This window comes from Colius striatus, chromosome 6, assembly GCF_028858725.1.
Source record: "Colius striatus isolate bColStr4 chromosome 6, bColStr4.1.hap1, whole genome shotgun sequence".
Classification (NCBI taxonomy): domain Eukaryota; kingdom Metazoa; phylum Chordata; class Aves; order Coliiformes; family Coliidae; genus Colius; species Colius striatus.
In genome coordinates this window covers 17,539,794-17,557,312 of record NC_084764.1, presented here as the reverse complement: position 1 = coordinate 17,557,312, position 17,519 = coordinate 17,539,794, and the positions used below count along the sequence as shown (strand labels likewise).

The window sequence follows — 17,519 nt, the reverse complement described above, 5'->3', positions numbered from 1 at the left end:
GCAGATGCGGTTCTCCGAAGTTTGGCCTAATTCTGCTGCTGCTTCTGCACCAGTGAAAGTGAAAGAAGATCAAGCTTCTAAATTTAAAGACCGCAGACTCAGTCTCCCTACACTGTCGTGTCCTTAACTTTAAGCATATAAGAAGTCTTGCTGACCTCTGAAGGACAAGCATAGGCAAAGGAGACACGTGTAAATCTTGGCAGGGCTGGAGCAAGTGGCAGTTAAAAGAGACATAATACCCTAAGACAGACAGGTTAAGCTGCCTTAGAAAGCAGAAATAGAGACAGAAGTGCAGCAATAAAGATAGCACTTTGTCCAAGTGTTACTACAACAGCAACCAAAAAAGAATTCTGCATTCAGCAAGTTTTAACCAAGCATGACTGCTATTGCCTTTTTGTCCAGTGTGTAGTTTTGGCCTCCTAATTACAGGAAATGTCTATGAGCTAGGTAGGAGTGACATTCAACTGCAGAATAATCTTGTTTACTGTACTTACACTAATAGGCTCACATTCTCAGCAAAAGACATCATCCTACAGTGATGGAAATTATTTTGAAGAGCCTTTTAGTCTTTAAAGACTGTAGTAGTTTGCTATTAAATCCTCTCAGTCCTTCATTGAAATTTATAGCAGTTTCTTTCCTTCGTTTTTGTCACGTGCAAGGTAACTGCGCAGCATCTTGCAGCACGTGTGGCAGGGGTCCCCTCCGCCGCCAAACGTGTCAAGCTAAGCAGTACAGGTGCAGATTCACTACAGGATAAAGACCAGAGAGGCCGTCGCCGAGCCCGCGCGCGACAACCGGGCCCGGAGTTCCCCTCAGCCAGAGCGAGCGCGCGCACTGCCGCCCAGCAGCGGGGCAGAAGCGCGCGCGCCGCCTCTCAGGGGCAGGCGGCCGCCCCGCCAGCGGAAGGACGATGAGGAGGCGGCCGCCGCTCGGGCCGGGCCGCGCCCACCCGCCGCTGCGAAGCGGCGGGAAGGACGGAGGCGGCGGGTCCGCTCCGCAGCGCCCCCAGAGGCCGCTCGGGTGGCGCCGGCTCCACCCCTTGAGGCCGCGGCGCCGCTCCCTTTCCCCTCCTCCCACCCAATCCCGTGCCGGGCGGAGCGCCATGGATGCCGTTGGCTGCCGCCTGCTGCGGGGTTTGGGTGGCCGCCGCCTCACCGTTCGTTCTGCATCCCCGCGGCGCTGAGGAGGGCTCGGCTCCAGCGAAGAGGCTCTGGGAGGCTGAGGTGAGAAGTGGGGGCAGTGCGGGACCGCTTCTGCTGGCGCTGGGGAGACGGTGCCTTTCCTGATCCGCCAGGCCGGGTCACCCTGCGAGGCCTGCGACTCGCCAGGAACTCGAGCGTCGCTGCCCCGGCCTGGCAGATCGGTATCAGCAGGCCCGGCCGCGGAGGCCCGGCTGCGGGCCGGGGCCCTGGACAGGGAGAGACGGCGGGTGCAAAAAATCTGTGCGTGGAGATTGAGGGGCAGAGCGGGGCGGCGCTGCCGGAGAGTCCCTCACGCCGCCAGCTCTCGCCTGTGCGCGGGGGCGGCGCGGAGGGGGAAGGCAATGCGCGGCCGCCCCTTCCCCGGGAGGCCGCTGTGGGGAGGGGGCCCCAAATCCCCGCGCGCTGGCCCGGGGCCTGCCGGGTGTGTGTGTGTGTGTGTGTGTGTGTGTGTGTGTGTCTGTGCGCAGGCCCGGGCGGTAAGGGATGAGTTCAGCTGCGGCCTGGCCCCTTTTCTGGTGTGCTCTCGTGGGAGCCCCGGCCTCTCGTCCTGCTCTGTTTTCTGCATCCGTCGGGTTAGAACCCGTCTAGGGTTGAGGAATAGCAGGTGTCTGCGTTGAATTTAGCTCCCTTTCACTCTCAGTTTTCTTGTTTCTGTTGCCATCACCCCTCCCCCCACCCCCCCCGAAGTAAATGATTTAGTCCCGTTAAAGAGAAGCCCTATACTTACAGTATGGTCTCACTTGTACTGGCCAAAAGTAGTTTTATTTAATCTTGGAACACGAAATACAGCCTGCAAACAGTTCAGAGGATTATAGGCATTGTTTTAAAACACGAAAAGTGAATTTAGTGGTATTTGAATTACTTTTTACAGCAAGATTGCAGCACCAATAACAAAGATGTATAACTGCCAAACAGTAATTGAATGATCTGTAATGTCGTTATGGCCTTAACTGATTAAAAAATCGTCTCTGTCATACTTTTATTTTCTCACATCTTTTGAGTTCAAAGCTGTTGTGAAACAGCACTGCTGATTTTTCCATTTTTCCAGCATACATTTTTCCGTATAATACCAATTTCTGATTCCCTGTTGTAGATGTGCCCTCGTTGGAGTTATTTTTTAATTATTAACTCATTAGCAGAAAGTAAACAAGTAGGCAGACTTTGTCCAGAGTGAGCTTCTCCCTCCTCCCCTCAATTTGTGGCACCACTGTCCAGCATTTCATCTTTATATAAGCTAGATTTTAAGAACAGTATTTTTTCTCCTTGTATGTTTAATTTAGAGATTGTAACCTGTTAGTTTTTATAAGAAAATAGTCATATTTGCTGTGTTCTTAGGTGTGGGAGGTGAATTCGTGTGTTTGTTGGTAGTGCATGAGTAAAAAGGAAGCACATAGGTCAAAAATATCTCTTAACATTTTAAAGAGACTTTTTTGGTCTTCAGCTTGCATGTACCACAAGGACCAACAAATAATGTTGTTTTCCTTATATGTACATGAAGTATGGGAATCAGTCACTGCATTTAAAAAAAAATTCCCCTATGAGTTGTGTGTTTTGGGGAGCTAAAATAAACTAACCCCAAACTCTGAAAAAGGTCAATGATTCTTAAACTATCTTTTTGATCTTTGGACTTAAAAAGCTCATTTCCTAGCAATTCCTTATGTTTCCCTTATGTTGTACTTAAAAAGATGAGGGATTAATAAAACCTTTGCAAAGATTCTCCAAATCTTTAGTTGTATGTCTCTTTACTTTTTTTTTTTCCTCCTTTGGATTTGTATTTAAAATGTGACCTTTGACATCTTTCTATATTGACTGCTTTAGTGAGGAGGTAATCCATCTTTCAGAAAGTTGGAGACTTTATAATAAAGTGATATTAAAGGAAAGGAAATTGGCAAGATGACACTATTTATATTAACTTTGAGAATAAACAAAAGAAATTTATTTCTAGTGAAACAGAACAAACTCATTACTGTTTTACTTATGTATAAAGCTTGGAACAAAAAAAAAATACTGATCAAATAGGTGTAAATTCTTTTAATGTCAGCCCGAAAATATGCTACATGTTCTAGAGAGAAACAAATACGAAAAGTTTAAAGACAAGGTTGTGATGATGTTTTTGGGTTTTTTGCTTTCTTTCCAGGTGAAAACTGCAAAACCCTGGAGCTGACTGAAGAGAGAGATTAATTGTGCTCAAGTTAGCCTGGCTTGAAAAATTAAAGGATATTTTTGGTACTTTTTAATTTAAGTGGAGGCGGCTTTTTTTTCTTTTTAATTAAAAACCATGGCAGATGTGGACCCAGACACGTTGCTGGAATGGCTGCAGATGGGGCAGGGAGATGAAAGGGATATGCAGCTAATAGCACTGGAACAGCTATGCATGCTGCTTCTGATGTCAGACAATGTGGATCGCTGTTTTGAAACGTAAGTAGTTCTGGCTTTCATTGATGGAATGTTTTTTTCCTGCCTCGTAGCTGAATATAACATTTACCATTCCTAGAAACTCTCAGCCTTAGAAACGTTTTTACAGACTGAACTTGAGTGTAGGTTGCTAAAATGAAGAGCTGCTGTTAATGTCAAGTGCTGTTGTCTGGTTAAAAATGTAGTGTCGTATGAGTGATCCACAGTGCCCATTCTGACACGTGGTCCAGTTGCAACTCCGCATATGGCTCTTTAAATGAAACTGTGTGGGAATGTCGGGGATTGATTTGGGTTTATTAGTGGTAGAGAAAAGCTTTTTATTCTGCATTAAAACGATAGCGATCACCTAGATGTATTTAACATCCATACTGTTACAATGCTTTTCTCAAGAGATACAGTACCTTTTTCTGAGCTCTGTAAATCTAAATGAATGCTGGGAATGTTAACTACTGCTCACGTAAATATTTTGCTCCTTCATTGAAGGATATTGCTGTTCATGCCACCCTTGTTTTCAGCTGTGTTTGTACACTTTGGATAGCCCAGTTCCCCTTCTCATTTTTTTTGTATTTCTCACAGCACAAAGTGCTGATGTAACCTCTTCTGTTACCTAATGGTGTTGCAGTACTTCCTGTGAAGGCCCACAAGTAGTACGGAGAGGAGGTAGCAAAAGTGTAAACAATCACAACTTTTAAATCTGACATCTCTTGCCTTATTGCTTTGTGTTCTTTAAAATTTGTTTGTTACCCGAGTTCTGATGTTAATACTCTTGGGTCTCTCCTCTTTTTTCATCTTCTTCATTACTCTCCCTTTCTTTTGTGTCTTAGAGTATGGCTAGTGTCTTTCTGATACATCCTGCTTCTTAAGCATGCGGGTTTAGAGTATTTAAGAAGGTAGCTGTTTGTTACTATGTTTAGCTTTGTAGCCTTGAAAAAGAGAACGGTTTTTGGGCTTGTCTCTTATAAGCTGATAATCTGTATTGACTGCTTTTATTACAGGAAGTGTGAAATTCATACATCTCTAACGTTTGTACTTGTAGTAGTCGCATAACAGTAAGCACAGTTTTGTATGCTTCTTTAGAGTTAGAAATTCTTCATCTTGGCCTTTATGAGCTTACAGGTAAAATTTTGGCTTGGAAGAGACTTAATATAGGGAGATGTATTCAACTTTCCTATCTGTGGAGGACCTCCCTGGTAGAGGACGATGTTTTTCAGACTTTTTAATTTGCTGATGTAGAAAAGAATGTGGTTCTTAAGAATGATTTTTACTTTTTTTTTCCTGACAAATCTAAATGAACTACTGGATTCAATATTTTCCATATAGACTTAGAACAGAAGTAGAAGTTTGTGCATAAGCATTTGTAAGGATATCTTATTACAGCAGATCATAGAGGTGTAACTGGAAATTTGGGAAAAGCAGAGTAAGGTATACACTCTTCAGGGGAGAACTTCTCAGTGAATTGTCTCAGGTGCCTTTGGTGTCACATGCTATGTTTCAAGGTGACCATTTACTTGGAAATTCTCTGTAAGAAATAGATAATATATTGAAAAGTGGTTTTAAAATCTTTCCAAATGACAGTTCAAGTAGACAAAAACGTTATGTGCTGAGGGAGTGTAACTAAAATAATTCTTGGTAATGTTTTAATGTTGCTTTACAAGTATGTATTTAAAGGAATTATTGCTTGTCTAAATAGGGGATTTACTATGTGGCAGAAAGGTTGCCAAACGCATTTTTTCAGGAACTAATTTTGCAAATAGTTTCAGCGCAGGCCTAATCTATAATATGTGTGTATTTTTATGTTGGTAAGAAAACCAGCCTCTAGACTTTACAACATTTTTTTTTCTTCTGTTAAGCAAGAAGAGCATTTTCAAACTTCTGTATGCTGAGCAGTTGTTTCAGTACCTTAGAACTGTTTATTCCTATTAATTATGTTGTTGAAGACGTCAAGAGAATTTTTCATCTGTGAATTTCAACAACTGAAAGATGAAAGGTGTAATCCTAAACTAGTCAATTTTTTGAAGAATGAGGTGTGATGTTTTTCAGAGGTCAGTCACGGTGACTTTATAGTCCACTTTTACATAAGAAATTACTTGCTTTATGACATGAACTAAGAAAAAGCTCATCATTTTAGTGAAATGCATCTAGTGATTAAAGGCTGCATATGGTGAGGACTGGCAAAGCTGTGAAACAAAAGATACATGAAAAATATTGACACGAATGCTATGTATTTTGCCTAAAAGCAAAGCAGTGTTTTCAGAGTGATTTCTTAAGGATTTAAGGGCAATACACTGTCTCCCTTAGCAAAGAAAGATCACATACTTGGATCTTAAATGTCAAAAAAGTTGTTGAAATGTTGGATTCAAAATCTTGTACATCATTATTGTATTGAAGTAATAGGGTTTCTTTGCAAATGTATTCTCAAGGAAATTACACATTTTAAAGCTAATATCTGATTTCTCTCCAAGACTAGTAAACTAGTGCTTCAGATCAAATCAGAAAAGTGGAAGCAGGCACAAATGCATGGTGGTGTATTTCGTAGTGTTCCAGCAAAGTTCTAACAGATTGTGGGGTATGCAGCTAATAACAGGTTGTAATGCCAATTAATTGACATTTCTTTACTTCTCAGATTTGCATATTACATCCGATTAAATTATTTTTAGTGTTATTCATATGTTAGCTTTACAGAAATCAGCAGCATGCTCATCTGCTGGTGATAATGAGTCACAGACACTGTTAGTTATTTAGCATGAAGAACAGCTAACATTCTACCAGCAGCGAAAGTCAGCAGCAGCTCCAGCGACAGAAACTTAATGAGTGAATAGAAATGCTTCTGTTAAGTAGTTGAATGGGATTAAAATAGCTAAACTCATTGTGATTATAAATGTTAGTCCCAAACTGTAGTTAAACTCTGTGCTATTAAGTGATCTTTAACAGGGATTTTATGTTTACACAAAAAGCATACTTAACTGAAATGGTATTTTCAGTGTTTTAAGTTGTTACAGGTAATTTCAAAGACAATATAGAGGCTTTTAGTTACAATCACACTTTAGTAATATAGCCCCTTTCCACATAGGTGTTTCCATGTATCTATAAAAATGTATTTCAAAGTATCTGTGTAACTACAGGCTTCTGGGTTTATCAAGATTGTTTAACTCCAGGGATAGGAATCTGAAGTGGTGGTTTTCAGGCCTGTTTTTAATTCGGGGCTGGCTTTAAAAGCTGAATTGCAATTCAGACGGTGGTAAATTGCCCTTTAACATCTAACAATCACGGTAAAACTAACAGGCTGAGAGGGCAGCTCTGTCTTTATCAAGGTGGTTTCATGGTATGTCCCCTACAGCTTTAAGTGAAAAAAAAAAGTCAAGCCTTTATTAACAGTTTTGTGTTGGAATGCAGCCATGAGTTAATTGGAATAAGTATTGCTGTCAACAATAGACTACAGTTCTCATTACTTTAAATGATGTAGAGCATAAGTTCTTACTGAAGTATTGGTCTGGACTAATGCAGACATCTCAGTAGGTAAAATGGGAAGACTCCAGTGGTTCCTCCAAACTTGTTTTGCCTTGTGCTGAAGGCAGAGGGTATGGCAGCACTGGAGTTGCTCATCCAGTGGGCTCCAATACAGTGGGATCTGCAGCATCCTCTAGAGTGCTTTTCTGAGTTGGAAACAGGGGTGTGTGCTGTAGTTTTCAGGGAGCTATCTTCTTAGAGCATGATGTTTAGAACTATTTCTGATTTTAAGGCTGTTTTTTTGTTGTTGGGTAGTTGGTTTTTTGCAACAGTAAGTTTTAACAGGCTAAGGTCTTTCTGGCTGTTCTTTTTGAAATGGGAGTTACGGTCTCATTGTCATGGGTATTATGGAAATTAGTTAGCCTTGTCTGGGCATTTTGAGAATCCTAGGGTTGCAAAGGCTGGAAGGGAAGATTAGGTCATTTAAATTCACATCCTGTCTTCTGTCATAGGCCTCAATGTTTTACTGGGTTATTACTGAATTAAGTATCTCTTTTGATACAAGTATAATTCTTCCAATAGTACATCCTAAGCTGATTTTACCACCTGTTTTATTATTTAACCTTTTGCCTAGTTGTCTTTGTTGCTGAAATTTGTTGATACTTTTCCATAGGAGTTAGCCAGGCTGCTGCATTCTGTGGTGGGCAGTCAGTCTGCCTTTTCCTATTAGATTAAAAGCCAGAACCTGTCCTATTGTGAATGTACTTGCACACAAGGATCTCATCAGCTCTTGGTTTTTCCCTTTTGATTTTTTAATCTTGATTTTTTTCCTCTCTCCAATTCTTCTATTTTCAAGTTTTTCAGAAATATTTTCCAATGTTGTCTTCTTCCATGCTCTTTATAGTAGCACATTGAACTTACTACTTCTGCATCCCAAATTTAATTAAATGTTTCCAAAACACTGTACAGGACATGTGGTTTTAGTTATTTCTCTTCAGAGTTGCTTTCCAGAGTATGATTGCACGCTTCTTGGGGTTTGGCTTACTGTATTACACAAAGATCTGTAACTTGGCTTTTGTGTAGGTTGAAATACATTTTGTTCAAATGAGCCTATGCCTCTGAATAGTCCAGACAATTCTGTATAACTCATCACACTGTCTTTGTCACTCATCTGGTATGTTTTTTTTTTTTTTTTTTGTTCATGGTTTTGTGTGTGATAAAATTGAAATGATTCCTGTAAGTGGTATGTGAAAGATGGATGTGGAATTTTAAGGCAGCAACTCAATGACTTTTTTGAAAGATTCTGTTTCTTAATACACTGGATAAGACCAATAAAATAGGTGTTACAGGAATCTTAAATAGCAAGCTTCCTTTCTTGAATGACTGTGCTAGTCTCATTATTGTAAATATTGGCCTCTTATGAAGAGGACATGTAAGAGGCATAGACAGTGTAGATGTTTAGTGAATTGGTAATTGGGAAATGGAAGTTTTCTTGTTGAAGTTGGTTCTCTTTTTGTGCACATCAGAAGGTAGTAGGGAGATCTGCATATTTAGGCATACTTGAGACAAAAAGGACAACTTTATAATTGCTTATTTTGTTTTGAAATGTTAACAACTGTCATGTGTACTTGAACTGTTATCTGTTGGCACGATTGAGGTTGGTACTAGTAGAAGTCATAGTCAGAAATATCTGTAGTTTCAAATTTTTTAATTCCTTCAGCTATTGTGGACGAAGTTTCCGCAAAAAATGTAGAAAATGCTGAAGAGAAGAACACAAACATGTGGATTTACTACCCTGAGGCATGGCGTATTTTTTATAAGATACTGGAACATGGAGAAGGCATTTTTACATCCTTTGTAAATGCAAGAGCAAAGATAATGATACTGTATTTAGATATTACCTATCCTGCAGAAGCTGTTTCTTCATGTGCGTTTTTTCTTTTGTTTCCTTTTACACATCTGATATTTACTGAACATGTAGTTGAATACTTAGATGATGTGTTTCCTCCTAATAGTGAAATCTCAGAAGAGGATTCAGCTTTCTGTCCTTTATTTAGCTAAAAAGAAGTTTGAAAGTGTTTCTAAATGTCTAACTTGAATTCTAGGTTATTTTAATTTCTAAGAATGCAATTTATACTGGAGTGTGTTCGGAATGGCATTGTTAATTCTCTGGCTTTATTGGCCCAAACTGTGATTGTAATTAAGAGTAGAGATTCGGAGTTGTAAAAGTGTAATGTTTTTTTAGTTGTGTAAAAGTTCCTAAACTAATTTTTAGATTAGTCTTCCTCTTGCATTTTGAAATATATTTCTCAAGTCGTATACATAAGTGGATGTTTTCTGGCATTTATTTGTTCTGTAACAGCATTGTGAGAGAGCAGTGTACAATACGCTTTCGAAATGGGTCTAAATAGCTATACAGGCAGCACAGGTGTTGGAGCAGTTCTTTTGTGGATAATCTTGATTACTCTGCTGATGTTTTTGATTAATATCTGGGGGAGGAAGGTATTTCAGGAAAAGAAAAAACGAGTCTGAAATCTCCTATGCAAAGAACTACAGAAAAGAAAAACAATCTTTAATAAAAAATAAGTTGGAATTACTATTGCTTTAAGAACAAGTTGCTTGTGCAAGATGCATGTTCTTTGAAACGAAATTTCAAGTTGTGTGACACATTGTAAATATTTAACTAGTATACATTTTTCCTCCAAAAACAGTTGCTAATGAGGCTTAAATTCAGTGTTGTAATTTTTAGTTATTTAAAATTACTATATATTAAGTAATTATTAAATAGGATAGGCACATACAATTCCAGATTTTCCCATTTCTAAGTGGTGTCAGCAGATGGTATGCATTAAGGATCCTGCACAAGTGCTGGCAGGCAGCAGAGCTTGGTTTTGGTTGTCTGCGACAAGTCGTGTGTCTCAGGGGAGGCGCATGAGCTGAAGGCTGTGTCAGATGGCAGGAGCTCTGTCCCCTGCCTCCTCGGGCTACTCTGGAATGGAGAAACACACCCGAATGCCAGCAGTAGTTGTGTGCACCATTTTGGGAATGAAGTGGGGTTGTCTTGTTTTTTTTCTTCTAGATTTTGTTTGAAGTAGTCTTTAAACTGCCATTATTGTTGCTGTCTTAAATAAGGCTTTTAAGTGCATTTAAAATATGAAAGGTAATTACAGTAATGAGTTTGCATTGCCTATTTTTATTTTCTTGGTATCTTTTTTCACTGTCAAGCTGTAAAATCAGCTGAGTCACTTCATTTGAGTTTAAGGGCTTAGCACTGGCAGGAGCTTATTGCTGTAGCTATTTTAAGAATTTTGCATCCCTACTGTTGATAATTCTGTTCCTAAAGAGGAGATGGGGGGGAGGGGAAGGAAAGATTCAGAAGTGTGTCAGCATATAGAGTTATGCTGATAGTAATGCTATACAGATTGTAGTAATGTAATTATAGTGATAGATTTCCCTGGCCTTTCTTGATGTCTTATCAATACATCTGTGATATGTAGAAAATGTTTTTAGGTCAATTATATTTTCTACAGAGAAAGAGTGTATATTAAAGAGTGTAGCATGGTTTCTACAATCTCTTAAACTCATTTTAACACTGGAAGCATGAATATGTTTTTAGTAGAAATTATACAAAATCAGTGCTTTTTATCTGGCTTAGTTATTTTCTTGATGTCAGTACTCTAATCTTAATGGATTAGAATATAAAAAGTAAATATTGATACTGATTAGTATTTATTACAAAATTTTAAAACTAAGTTCTTTACAAAGCCATCTTCCAGCAAGATCTCTGAAACATGGTGGTTGGAAGACTCACAAGATAATAAGTAGCAGAAGCGCTTGTCCAAGGAGTACAGACAGGAATGAGGTTGGGTGGACATCCAGAACTGAGAGACTTAATTAGCAGGAGATGCAGTGTTGGTCACAGAGTAATCTCATTAACTCACTGAACTACGAAGAAGTAACACAGAGTAACCTCATTAATTCACTAAGTCAGTCCTTAATCACTCTTCTAAAGCACTTTAGGAAGTGCCCAATGTGATGGTAATATAGCTGCTTAGAAATGAAAATAGAAAAAGATTTTCCTTTAATTTTCATATTCATCAAGAGTTGTATTTAAATAGAAATCTAAACTTTGGAGCTACCTATTAGCTTGTGTTAGCCATTATTTTCTCATTTGAAGAATAAAAACTATTAGCAAATCGTTAAAAATCTATTTATTATCTGTATTAAAACAAACTCACTACCATCTTTTTGTTTGTCGCACTGTAAATTGGTCACTGAACAGAGTGATTTCCTCCTGCCCCTCCCCAACTTTGAGAATAAAGCAACTTTTCTTTCTGTCAGAATTTTGTTTTTCTAAGATGCATTACTTCTTTTAGTCAATATATGGTCTAGGTAAAAGCACCATGGTTTTGATATTGGGATGTTTTAAGTTTGGGAACTTGCATTTTTTCGCTCAGTAGGAGCTGCGGCCTGCAGTGACAAAAGGTTTATTTGTGTTCTGTCCTCTTGGAAATGAAAAGCACCAACCGTCACTATTTGGAAGTGTACTAAAGCTGATGTTCAGTTGCTGTCCTGTCACCTCAGTTCCTTCAGTGTCGTAGTTCTGCCCTCATCCTCCCTGTTGTTCCAGGAAGTTTTGGCAGCCTTGTTTTTGCCATGTAGATGGTTTTCTGTGTGTGAGTCCAGCGTGCAGACAATGTGGTACAGACACTCCTGAAATGCTTTGCTTCACTACTTTCAGTTTTGATCATAGTCTTAATTGGAGCAGCATTAGGGTCTATATTAGTGATGGGACCTAGTTTTTTACAGCAAATATTTGAGGTGCTTTTAGGTCCCTTTGATCTGTTTTGGCTTGCCTAAGAAAGCTAGCAGGGATTTACTTTGGAATTAAAGTGTAATAGTGACACATACCTATATGACTTGTCTGACTCTTTTGTTCCTACTGGTGTTGATTGTATTTGCTTAATCAGTGCTTCAATAAAAAGAGAGACTGGTCCTCAGAAAGTGCTCTTTTCAGGACCTGATTGCTGGAACTGTTTCCAGATGAGCAGTGGATTTCTTCCCTGTGCTGCCTTTGCTTATACTTTAGTAACAAGGGGCCTTTAACTCAGAACTGGATTGAATGAACACTCAAGAACTGCTTTGAAAGACTATCCCCACTGAGTGAGGGTAAAACATTCCCCTTTTCTTAGGGGTCAAGCGCCAACACAGAGAAATCCACAGTGAGACTGAGTGACAGAAGAAGGGATGTACCATGAACACTTGCTATGTGGCTGTGAGTGTTGCATCCTGTCATGTGACATACTGGTGTTCCCATATGCCTCTTCCGGGCCTTTTTCTGTCACTACTCACACATGCCTGTTCTTATCCCTGAGACATATAGAGCATATGCTCATAGTTTCAATGACAAGAGACCCATGTAATAGCTTAGTGTGGGTTCGAGGATTAGAAGGTGATCTTTATAAAGCTGACCTGAATACTTCTGTTTATAACACAGTTGTTGCTAGAAAAGTTACCTACAGCATGATGACTGAAATTCTTCAAAATGACAAAATACAAAATTCAAGCCATCATGTTTGAGAAGACTATGGCTGGAGCACTGAGAGTGTGTTGGTTGCCCTTCTCTGTTCTTATAGGCTCAACTGTAGATCTAGACTGTGTATGAGTGGCAGAACTGGTACTTTCTGTTCACTTGCTAGCAGGAGCTTTAGGGACTACAAAAGCACAAGTGGACTTCAGCAGGCAAAAAGAACCTGAATTTTTCAGTATGATGTGTGTGCTTATGAATGTAATCTATATACATCTTTTAAGACATCAAATGTAACTAACCATTCTTTGTCTAATGAAACACTCGTTTGTAGTTTTCACTATGAAGTAAATACAGTGATTTTTACTACAGAATATTGAAGTTTGAGGTTTTTTTGCTTTCCGTTGAGCATGTTTTGTAGGCATGTTAATCCCTCTGTTTAAAACTCTTACCAGTCCATATGGCTTATCTAGTTGTGTAGTAAATTTGCTCTCCCTTGACTCAGCTGCTACTGAATTAATTCTACCAAATCTTCCAATGCCTGGACCAAATACTTTTGCAAGTAATGTTACAGTGGTTTAACCTTAGCCAGCTACTAATCATGGTGCAGCCACTCACTCTTTCCTGCGTTCCTCCCTGCAGTAGGGTGGGGAGGAGAATCAAGGAAAAGAAAAAGTGGAACTTGTGAGTTGAGATAAGAACAGTTTACTAAGTAAAATGTAATAATAGTGAAAATATAGAATTTTGAAATAAAAAGGAATATAGCAAAAAAAAAAAAAAGAGACAGATAAATAAAACCGAAGGAAAAACCCCAAGTGCTGCACAAAGCATTTGCTCACCACACAATGCCTGAGCAGCAATCCACCCCTTTCCACCAGCTCTCCCCCTTTTATACACTTGGCATGATGTTTTCTGGTATGGAATAGCCCTGTGGCTGGTTGTGGTCAGCTGTTCTGGCCATACTCCCTCCCAGCTCCTTGTGTTCTCACAGCCTGCTTGGTGGCAGGGCAGGGAGAGGAGCAGAAGAGACCTTGACTCTGTGCAAGCCCTGCTCAGCAATAACCAAAACATCTCTCTATTGTTGATACTGTTTTTCAGCACAAATCCATAACATAGCCCTGTTCCAGCTACTAGGAAGGAAAATTAACTGTATCCCAACTGAAACCAAGACAAATGTATCTTTAATACAGAACCAAGGTCAAAGTTTTTTTTTGGAGCCTTCAGTAGTAGCACTTTGCTTGTAGGTTGTACATCGTCATCTTGTTCTGAATATTAGTGTTCCAAGTAAAGCAAAGTAGAGTACCATTCTTAAGAAAAAAAAAAGCTGTGAGCAAGCAGAATAAGGAAATCCAATGTAACGATGCAATATGCTGAGCAGTAAATAGTTGTCAAAACTCCTGGAATATCAAGAGAAGATGTAATAATGTGGAATGATTACTTTGCATGATATGTCTGCATCTGTCCTATTATATAATTATTTCTAGGATGGAATCTTGTTTTGCTTTGGTAGGTGCAGGGAGATCCTGATCTGTGACAGGAATCCTCAGGTGATACAGCGGACGAATATAATGACTTGTAAGTCACAGTCAATAGTTGAGGAGAAGGAGGTACTAAATATTAGGAACTTTTCTGGATAGGAGAAGACAATTCCGTGAGAAGTTCAGAGGTAATAATCCGTGAGGCTCACTCTTGATCTAATGTGTCTAAACAAGACTGCAGTAAGTTAAGATGGGGAGAAGGCAATATTTTAAACTTGCAGGGAATGAATGTGTGTATGCATTCATGCCTGCTTGTTTATGGAATACTAATGAAGGCCAGTCAGATAGGTTTGTCCACAAAAGCTTCTGCTAAGGGATTGTTTCACTTGGTTCAGCTCAGAAATTTACCATATTATTCATAACAATCTGCACAATTACAGTACTGATTAAATCCTAGGAAATAATTAAACATATATATATTTTTTTACTTGTATCAAACTCTCGACACCTGTGGAGTGGAAAAGTATGTAAAGAGTCTTGGACATAGCTTCTTGTATGCATTTCTGAAAATACACTTTTGAATAGAACTTGATAATTATTTTTCATAGAATTATAACAAGTCTGTAGCTGACCAGAAAAGTTGAGTAGTAAAGAACATTGTATACTTGGCTGGCATAGTAAACTTTTTTTTTTTTTCTTTTCACTAATGTCATTGCAAGTTCAAAATGTTAAAGAATTATGTTGCTTGGGAAAAGCTATGGCAATGTATTGGCCTGAAATAATGTCACAGAGCAGTGGGCAAGATAGCATAGAGATCCTATCTAGGCAAATTAGTGTACTGTGGACTGCATTAGCTAAATGTGGCTTTCCTCTCTGTTCAGTATTACTTTCAAGCCTGTCATTTCATGTGTGTTGTTTCTTGATTTGCTGCAGGGAAAAGGAGGAGAAAAAGAACATACCACTTCAAAGTTTCGGTGTTGCTTTTTTCCGTCCTTTTTTTCTCTTCATTGTTGCACTTAATCACAGAATCATAGAATCTTAAGGGCTGGAAGGGACCTCAAAAGATCATCTAATCCAACCCCCTTGCCAGAGCAGGACCACCTCGAGTAGATCACACATGAACTTGTCCGGGTGGGTTTTGAATGTCTCCAGAGAATGAGACTCAACAACCCATCTGGGCAGCCTGTTCCACTGCTCTGTCACCCTCACAGTGAAGAAGCTTTTCCTTCTGTTTCTTTGGAACCTCTTATGTTCCGCCTTGTACCTGTTGCCCCTTGTCCTATTATTGGACAAAATGTTTCTGCTGCATCTTCTGCATGGGGTAGTCTAGTGCTCTACTTTCTGGTTACTAGCATTATCAAACAAAACTAAAAAAAAACCAAAAACCAACCAACAGACAAAAAAACAAAACAAAAACTCATCCCCCCAAAACTAAAACAAAAAACAAAACCACAAACTGTTAAAAAAAACAAGCATCAAATGCATAGAGCTCTGATGTTGAAGCACCTTGAAAGAATTTTCTGTGAAAACTCTTGTTAAAATTAGATCAGTTGTTATTTTCAAAAAGGATAAATATTTTTTTTTCTAAACAAGTCAAGTTCTTACTATTGCTGCTTTCATAGGAATTCAGTGTATACTTAACATAGTGTACAAAATTAGTTGAAGTCTGGACAGCTTTTTGAGAACCAAATAATTCCCACAGGTTAAGTGTATGACAAAACTACAGTTTCTTCTGGAAACCTTATGGTGCAGCTTGGTTCCTTATTGGAGGGCTGGAAATCATTTGTATAAGTCAGGGAAAAAAAAAAAAAAAAGTCGTGACAGCCATTGCAAGCTGTTATTTGCCTCCTAATTGAAAAAAACATGGGCTCTGACTAATGTAGCTAGAGTTTCTGGCAAAACGTCATGTTGAAAAAAACCTCAGACCTTTAAGTATTTGCTAGAGAGCTGTGCTCTTACAAGAGCAATTTTGCTGATACAGTGCACTGGCATTTGGGTGCTAGCAGAGTTCAGTGTATATGCTAGGCTCTTAGTAACTTTGTATTTTTGTTGTATGTGCCGGGTAAAGGGCTCCTGTAGACAGGGATTTTAAGCACAGGAAAGGAAAATTGAAAAACGCAGAAGAAATAATTTTTAAAACAGAGGCAAGTTCCATTTGCGCATTATCTTTTTCTAAACTGTTAAATCACATAAAAATGTAAGTGCTAGATTTGCTAAGTACTACTTTTAATTCTCTGCAGAAATCTTGAGGGCTTTTTCTTCTACTGTCTTTGGAAATATAAGGAAAATTGTTTACTACTACTTGCTAATATTACTGTTGAGACAGTGGAGTCCTTACCGTCCACTTAGTTATATGCTTGTAGCTTTGGGGTTTTTTTAAGATTTGTGTTTATTGGTAATTTTTTTTCATGCACTGTTCATGGCAATATTTTAGTCATCTGTCTGGTGTTGTGTAAATGCAGTGTAAGAGATCCAACACCAAGACACTAGAACAGGTAGCACCGTGTGCTTTCAGTTTAATGTACTGAGGTGCTTCTTGTGCCATTGTACTGTAGTCATCTAATGATAAGCACAGATTTCAGACATTTTTTTTCTAGTGGATAATGTATTCAAAATGCAAAGTTGCTGTGTAAACTCTCCATAAGAAAGATGTGGAGTTAAATAGTCTATTTCTTGAGAATAATAGGCAATATGGGCTGGATAGGTTAATGTAAGTATTCAGTATGTGATTTTTTTAATCAAAGCTTCACTTACTAATTTATATTGTTAAGGATCATTGAATAATGTATTTATTTGTTGAGCAGTACTTAATTACTTTGTAAAGCATGGTCAGATCGTCTGGGAAACTTTTAGCATTTTTCTGTCTCAAAGTTTGGTGCCTTTCTATGAGTCACTGTGCATATCAGATGGGATGCTGAGTGACCTCAGGGTTAGTCGTCACATGTTATTATTTTTATTCTTTTTAGTTACAGAAAAGTTTTAGACCTTCTTCTGGAGACCAGACCCTTAGTTTAAGCAAAAGATGCAATGTTTGCTTCCTGTAGATTTAGTCTGATCTCCCACATTTAGGGATGAGATATCTAGTTATTTCAAGTACTGTTTGGGCATATATCTCCTTCACTTAACACTCCTCGCCACCACCTTGGAAGTCTTCTACCACTGTAGTGAGCAGTCATTATGTTAAGTTATTGCTAAGTAAGTATGATATTGCAAAATAAATTCTCCTAAAGTGTAGCTCTGTATCTTGGAACTTTTGATCCAAATCAGTTTTAACCACAGCTGCCATAATAATGAAAAGCATTAATTATGACCATCCATTTTGGTTTGTATCCTAACATGTCAGAGGGACAGAAGGAAGACTGTGGCAGCTTATGTATTTTGTTTTGAAGTTGTAGGGATGTTCTTGACTAGCCTTGCATATAGAAATGAGGCTGACAATGAAGAGGAGAG

General features: G+C 38.9%; 1 protein-coding gene across 12 annotated transcripts in view; it reads left to right on the top strand.

Annotated features, from left to right (window-relative positions):
- Positions 1 to 1,066: 1,066 nt before the first annotated feature.
- Positions 1,067 to 17,519, top strand: part of HECTD1 (HECT domain E3 ubiquitin protein ligase 1) — a 65,658-nt gene continuing 49,205 nt past the window's right edge. For all 12 annotated transcript variants that reach the window (XM_061997581.1, XM_061997578.1, XM_061997577.1 and 9 more), the window contains exons 1-2: positions 1,067 to 1,223; positions 3,340 to 3,620. In XM_061997581.1, coding sequence (XP_061853565.1) covers positions 3,481 to 3,620 — 140 coding nt within the window. In that variant the 5' untranslated portion in view covers positions 1,067 to 1,223; positions 3,340 to 3,480. The remainder of the gene's footprint in view (positions 1,224 to 3,339; positions 3,621 to 17,519) is intronic.